This window comes from Coturnix japonica, chromosome 22, assembly GCF_054131305.1.
Source record: "Coturnix japonica strain WE chromosome 22, WE-NBRP24, whole genome shotgun sequence".
In the NCBI taxonomy this organism is placed as follows: Eukaryota; Metazoa; Chordata; class Aves; order Galliformes; family Phasianidae; genus Coturnix; species Coturnix japonica.
The window spans coordinates 10,191,145-10,197,642 of NC_140684.1; the positions used below are offsets into that span (position 1 = coordinate 10,191,145).

The 6,498-nt window shown below is 53.3% G+C and overlaps 1 protein-coding gene across 1 annotated transcript; it reads left to right on the forward strand.

The window, feature by feature from the left end:
- Positions 1 to 3,035: 3,035 nt before the first annotated feature.
- On the forward strand, positions 3,036 to 4,286 carry LOC107322623 (C-C motif chemokine 4 homolog). Its single transcript, XM_015880835.3, has 3 exons — positions 3,036 to 3,326; positions 3,511 to 3,625; positions 3,893 to 4,286. The coding sequence occupies exons 1-3, from the start codon at positions 3,179 to 3,181 to the stop codon at positions 3,978 to 3,980; spliced, it is 351 nt and encodes a 116-aa protein (XP_015736321.1). The 5' UTR covers positions 3,036 to 3,178; the 3' UTR covers positions 3,981 to 4,286.
- The last annotated feature ends 2,212 nt before the right edge of the window (positions 4,287 to 6,498 follow it).

The window sequence follows — 6,498 nt, forward strand, 5'->3', positions numbered from 1 at the left end:
CACTGCTGAGGTTCTGCCACCCCATTCTCAGCCTGCCCAGCTCTCTCTGCACGGCAGTGCTGGTGTAACGCTACTCCTCCCAGCTCTGTGCTGACTGCAGAACTGCCCGGGGTGCATCCTGTGCCTGTGTCCAGGTCATCAGGACATGGAACAGGGTTGGCCCCAGGGCTGCCCTGCAGAGCAGATCCATGCAGAGGAGCATGGCAGAACAGCAGGAGCTCCAGCTTTAGGATGAACTGCTGCAGAGCAACATCGAAATTCAGCTTTTTGCCATGGAAATAGTGTGTAGAAACCAACAGCGGGGGCTTTTTGTTCCCCTCTGCTCGCAACTCACATGGTAAATGTGCACGAGGAAATCGCAGCCACCAAACCAGCTGCTGGCTGAGCACTGCTCTGCATTTCCAGCACAGAGGGGCTGGGAGCTCTGTGGCTAACACCAGACAGAGAGAGCTTTGCTCATGGAACTTCACACCTCCTGCAGCAACCGAGCTGCTGGGCTGGGGCTTGCATTGTGCCGGAGGGGTGCAGTGGAAATGCGGTGCAGCATGGAGTGGTCAGTGCCCTTGGTGTGGAAGCACTGAGATGCTCAGGGGAAAAAAAGGAGCCGTCATTCATTGCTGTTGAACTTGGCCGGGCTGAGCTGGTGGGAGGAGGAGGCTGTGGAAGGAGCTGCTGCAACCACAGCTGATGCTGGTGTCATTAGCACAAACCTCCTGCACTGCAGCCCCTGCTCTGAGCTGCACCCACAGCCAGCAGAGCAACCCAGCCACGGGCACGAGGTTTGTTTGGGTGCAAAAGCAAGCTGCAATTATTCAGCAAGGAGGCCTGAGGGGAGGATGCTGCAGTGTGCACTTCTGGCACGGTGGTCCCAGGGACCCTGGGGGTCAACACCGGGAGAGCTGGGCTGTAGGATCCTGTGATGGGATGCAGCCCCTTATCAGCACCGGCAGCTCGCTGAGTCCTGCCTGCAGGGCTGGCACAGGCTGGGATTCCCACCACATGATTTAGGGGAAATGCAAAGCCTGGAGCAGCCGCACAGCCCTCACCCCTCACGGTGCTGCTTCACTCATCAGAGGTTCCCACCAGAAGTGCCAAAAATGGGGATGGAAAGAACCTCCATGTGCTTCAGGAAGGCGGCCTGCAGGCGAGCAGGGCGAGATGGAAACTGCTGCAGGCTGCGCTGGGGGCAGTTTCTGAACAAGGGACAATAGTAAGACTTCCTTCTCCAAACGAATGCCAACCGCTCAGCATTAGAAACTGCTAAAAACAGCAGCTTACGTCAGCCTCATGTGCAGTGTTCCTCTTTCATCGGTCATATTAAGAATTTCCCTACTTCTATTATTTATTTGGGGCCGTTGCTTTACTTAGCACTTTCTCCCAGCAGCAGACGAGCTCCAACACGCAGCGTTATCCCTGCAAATTAATGCAACACCACAGATTGCTTCAGCCAGCCCGTCCTGCTGACTCCGAGCTTTGCCTGCCCATGGTGGGAAATCACTGTTTTCCAGCACAGGACCTCCTACATGAACCCAGTTTCCCCTACTGAGCTCCAGCCCACCTTGGCCACCTTTCCACAGCCGTCCCAGACCATCACCTGGTGGAGGCCCCTCATCCCAGGCACCCCCATGGCTTCTTGTCTTCCCAAAAGGGGAAGAGTGAGAATAAATGACTTTCTCATTGCACCAGGACGGGGTTGTGGGGGTACTGGTGAGGACACAACTTTCAGGCACAAATTACAAGATCTCAGGGCGTAGCTGATATGACTACAGCCTCCCACCTCATTCCAGCACACCAATAGCTGCAGGGTGGTGGTTCTGACCGATTTCTGGGGAAAAACACTCTTAGGAAGTGAATACCCCACATTGGTCATTATTTTCTTTTTTGGCTTGCATCAGTGGAACAATGTTGGCCATTTCCTGGGCTCTGTGACAGTCACAGAATCATAGAAACACAGATCCACAGAATTACAGAATGACTTGGATTGGAACGAACCTCCAAAATCAGCTCGTTCCAACAACAGCTCACATGGTCTGATAGGGGGACCCTGAACGGGGCCCCTTCCAACCCCAACCACTTGAGGATGCTTTGATTCAATGAACTGATTTTCCTGTGTTAATGACATCTCTTATCGGAACAGTTCCCCACCATTTCTCCCACCTGCCCTGTCTGCGTCATGTGCCTTTGGGAGCAGGACAGGAGCAGACGGCCGTAGGTGGCAAATCTCAAGACACGACACAGGAATGCTGGAGGTTACAGTCACAGGGAACAGCTCACAGGCAAACCATGCTCTTACGTATGTCTGCAAGCTGCATTCCCTGAGCAACAAGATTGAAGAGCCAAGAAGAACTCAGAGCTGGCTCCTGGTCCAGCTGGCTGAGCACCGGCTCCCCGCCGCCTGCCGGGCTGTGCAGGAACGCTCCTTCCTCATCCTCCAGCTTCTGGGGGCTGAGCACAGGGACCAGCAGTGACACAGCACGAGGCTGTGCTTCCATTCAGCATCATCTGGGCAAACTGGAGAGCTGGGAAGGGAGGAACCTGATGAGATTTGACAAGTGCAAGAGTAGCTTTGCACCTGGGAAGGGACGACTGCATGCATCAGTACAGATCAGGGGATGAGCTGCTGGAAAGCTTGTGGAGATGGGCCTGGGGGGCCGGTGGGCAGCAGGGTGGGCATGAGCCAGCAGTGTGTCCTTGTGGCCAAGAAGGACAGTGGTGTTCTAGAGTATGTATGTCCAAGAGTGACACCCACCTCCAGGAGCCCCCAGCTGGCAGCCCCACGTCATGCTGCTGGGTCAGAGGGGGCTGTGCAGATATGGGAGGGGAGAGAAGAGACCTCAGCCCCCTTTTCCCTAAGCTCATCCCACCTGTGTCCATCATGTGTGCAGCTCCTGCAAGGATGCACTGTCATCTCTAAGCAGCTCGTGCAGGTTGGGTAACAGGCCTGTTGACAAATGCAGGGACCTCCAAAGCGGAACTTCTTACTAAAGAGAGATGCACGAGAGAAGCAAAAATAGATATGGTGATTGTTTCATATCCTGTGCCATTGGGGAGGCTGTGGCCACCGCACTGTTCCACCATGAGTCCGTGCTGCGATCAGCCCTTTCTCAGGGGGAAATTCCACTGCTCTACGCAAGCAGCTGCCCAGAACTGTGCACCCTATAAATTGGGCAGTCGCTGAATGTCTCAGCATCACAGAGAACAGAGACCTCCAAGCTCCACTTGCACTCTCCAGCTCCTGCAACCACTCCCAGCTGACATGAAGGTCTCTGTGGCTGCCCTCGCTGTCCTCCTCATCGCCATCTGCTATCAGACCTCTGCTGCACCGGGTAAGTCCTGGCTCTTCAAACCTCTCCAAATAGGGACAAGAGAGACACTGCTGCTGGGGCAGGATCCTCCCTGCCAGCCCTTCTACCACAGCTCCCTTCCCTGACCCACGAGGGCTCTGCTCCCAGCTCCCTGCCATTTCTCCCTGCCCCATGCCCCTGCTCACAGCCACCTTTGCTTTTGCAGTGGGTTCTGACCCGCCGACCTCCTGCTGCTTCACCTTCATCTCCAGGCAGATGCCCTTCAGCTTTGTGACAGATTACTACGTGACCAACAGCCAGTGCCCTCATGCTGGTGTTGTGTAAGTGTCCCCCTGCTCAGGGAGCTCTGCCTTTGGGCTGGGGATTCCTCTGCATTTGGATCTATGAGGAGAACAACTCCTTTAAGTTGGGGGGGGGGAAAGAAGGATTTGGAACCAACGGGTGCAAAGGGATGATGGTGGGGCTCATTCTGGTCCTGCCCCAGGGCCCTGTTGCCCATGTGGTCAGCAGGAGATGGTGTGGAGTGGAGAAGGGGTCACCTCCACGCAGGGCTCTCCCATGGGATCTCACCTGGCTGCTCCCTGCAGGTTCATCACCAGGAAGGGCCGTGAGGTCTGTGCCAACCCCGAGAACGACTGGGTGCAGGACTACATGAACAAGCTGGAACTGAACTGATGCACCAGGATGGGATGAGCGAGCTATGGCCAGCTGCAGGCCCTGCCAGAAATGCAACTGTGACACTGAGCTACCTGAGAGACTGGAAATGTCCCAGAATTTGCTTTACTATTTATGTATTTAATTGTTCACAATGGAAGGGAGCAGGTGAAACGATGCCACTCCAAGCAAATGGGAAGATTATTTAATAGATATATATTTTTAAATTAAGAGTCAGGATTGGATTATATTTTTTGTATTTAATGAATTGTATTTTTGATCTAATATTTAATTCAAACATTGAAAAATAAATATTTTTGTAAGAAATTTCTGTCTTTGCTCATTTCATGTTGACCATAGCTGAAACTATAATTGTGATGACATCTTCAGTTTTTGCCCAAGGAGGCTGTGGATGCCCCATCCCTGCAGGCATTCAAGGCCAGGCTGGATGTGGCTCTGGGCAGCCTGGGCTGCTGGTTGGTGACCCTGCACACAGCAGGGGTTGGAGCTGGATGATCTTTGAGGTCCTTTTCAGGACATCCTGTGATTCTATGATTCTATGCCAGCCTTACTAAGCTGGTGACACTTCCCTTGTCCACTGACGCAGTTATGCCATCATAGAAATCCATAGGTTGGTCAGGTAGGACCTGCCCTTGGTGAAGCCATACTGACTGCCTTGTATAACTTCCCTGCCTTCCATGAGCCTTGCCTTACCTAGCAGCATTCCAACACCCTTAATGATGATATCAGAGAATGAGAGGATGAGAGAACAATGAGGATGAGAGCAAACCTTGATCGCTGTGTGCCAGCCAACACCCTGCCTGTGTGCTGCAGGCTGAACCTTCGCCCAGAGGCTGAGTCTGGCACAAAGCTGAGCACCAACAGCTGCCCTCAATACAGGAGCAGGGGACAGGAACATCTATCCAGGGTGGGGAGACTGACAGCAGGGACTCAGTCCTACAAAGACCCTCGTGGTTGCATCTCCCCAGGCCTCACAGCACCAGAAGCAGTCCCACAGCTGGGGGTCCTCACTGAGGGTCAGCTGCCAGCACCACCAGCCCATGCACTGTGTGAGTCCATTGCAAACAACAGCGTGCACCAGCGTCCTTAGCTCCTGGGTCATGCTGGAGCCTCCCACAGCAGACACCTACTCTGCGCACCTCAGTTAACCCACACCACTATTCCGGGAGCCTGCAGGGAGTCCTGAATTGCTCATGTCGTTCTCTACACCCACCCACGTGTGACAGCTCAGTGCATGAAGGAGTGCAGCACTCCGCTCACCCACCCCCTGGCACACGGGTGTGAGTCTGCACCATCAAAGAGAAGATGATCACAGCCCACAGCTGCCAGCAGAAGCCAGGAGCAGTGTTCCTGCACCGAGATGGCTCAGAAGAAGGGCAGGATGCATCCATGTGGAGTGGATCATCAGGGCTGCAGCTCTGCTTGGGCTCAGGCAGACCAGACAAGAGCGATAGACTCAGTGGTTTCAGAACTTGCAAGCTGCTTCAAGTTTTGCTGCTGTTTGCTCATCCTGCGAACAGAGCGTGGTATTTACCACATGTTCTGTGCAAGGACGTTTCTTGAGTGCTGGTGCTTTTCATGGTGTGTTTTGGAAATGCAACAAAGCATCATGTTTTCTTTCAGTAATATTGATCTGTATTATCAAAAGAAGTCTACTGTATGTTTCATAACAGTCTTTATGAAAACCATTTGAAAGCCAACCAAGCTTAAGAGCACTAAGTCAGCAGGGGGGTCTAAAACCAGGTCCCAGTGTTCCCAGTTTTCTCTCTGCCCATGGCAAACCTGGTCTGGGTATCTCAGGACAGAGGTGTCAACCCAGAGTGGATTCTTACTGCAGGTGACACAGAGATTCCAGAAGTGGAAAACTGCACGGCACATTCGGAGATATCTCATGCCTTGGACCTTTACTCTCCTTCCAGAGAGATGCAGATTCATGACTTCTAGGAACATGCCGGGCATTGTGACAGTGAGCTCACATCCTTTCTGCTCGGCCATTCACTTGTTCCCTCATTGCACCGTTGCCTACATGCAAGATCCCTGACGGCATTTCCTCCTGTTTCATCTGCAATAGCTGCTCATCCTGCCCCATTTCCTGCCATCTTGGTGATGTTCAGCCTGGTCTCTTCCCAGCTGCCACCCCACACAGTGCTTTCCCTGCCTGTGCTCAGCTGCCTTGGCTTCCAGCCCTCTACCAAGCCCTCAGCCATATTCTTTCTATAGCTTCTCATACACTCTAAGATCCTCCTGGAGGTCAACAAGAGGTGCAGAGCGCAACAAGGTCCTTCCTGGGACATGGCAGATCTGGGACTAACCTCTTGTTGATGTGCTCTCCTCTCTGCTGTGCAGCCCCCAAAGACAGATCCTGCAGCCAAGGGGAGCTGGGTGGGCCTCAAAACAAGAAGCACCAAAAACCAGCTGAGAGGAGCTGCAGAGTTGTATCCAGTGCCATTTTTCACTAGGAACCTCCTAATCTCCAGCTAGACACTCCCAGAGAAACCACACAAAGCATTTGAGACCA

Coding starts and splice junctions, on each gene's coding strand:
- LOC107322623 (XM_015880835.3), top strand. CDS start 3,179: ATGTCTCAGCATCACAGAGAACAGAGACCTCCAAGCTCCACTTGCACT. Junction 3,327..3,510: donor TCAGACCTCTGCTGCACCGG/GTAAGTCCTGGC, acceptor TTGCTTTTGCAG/TGGGTTCTGACCCGCCGACC. Junction 3,626..3,892: donor TGCCCTCATGCTGGTGTTGT/GTAAGTGTCCCC, acceptor TGCTCCCTGCAG/GTTCATCACCAGGAAGGGCC.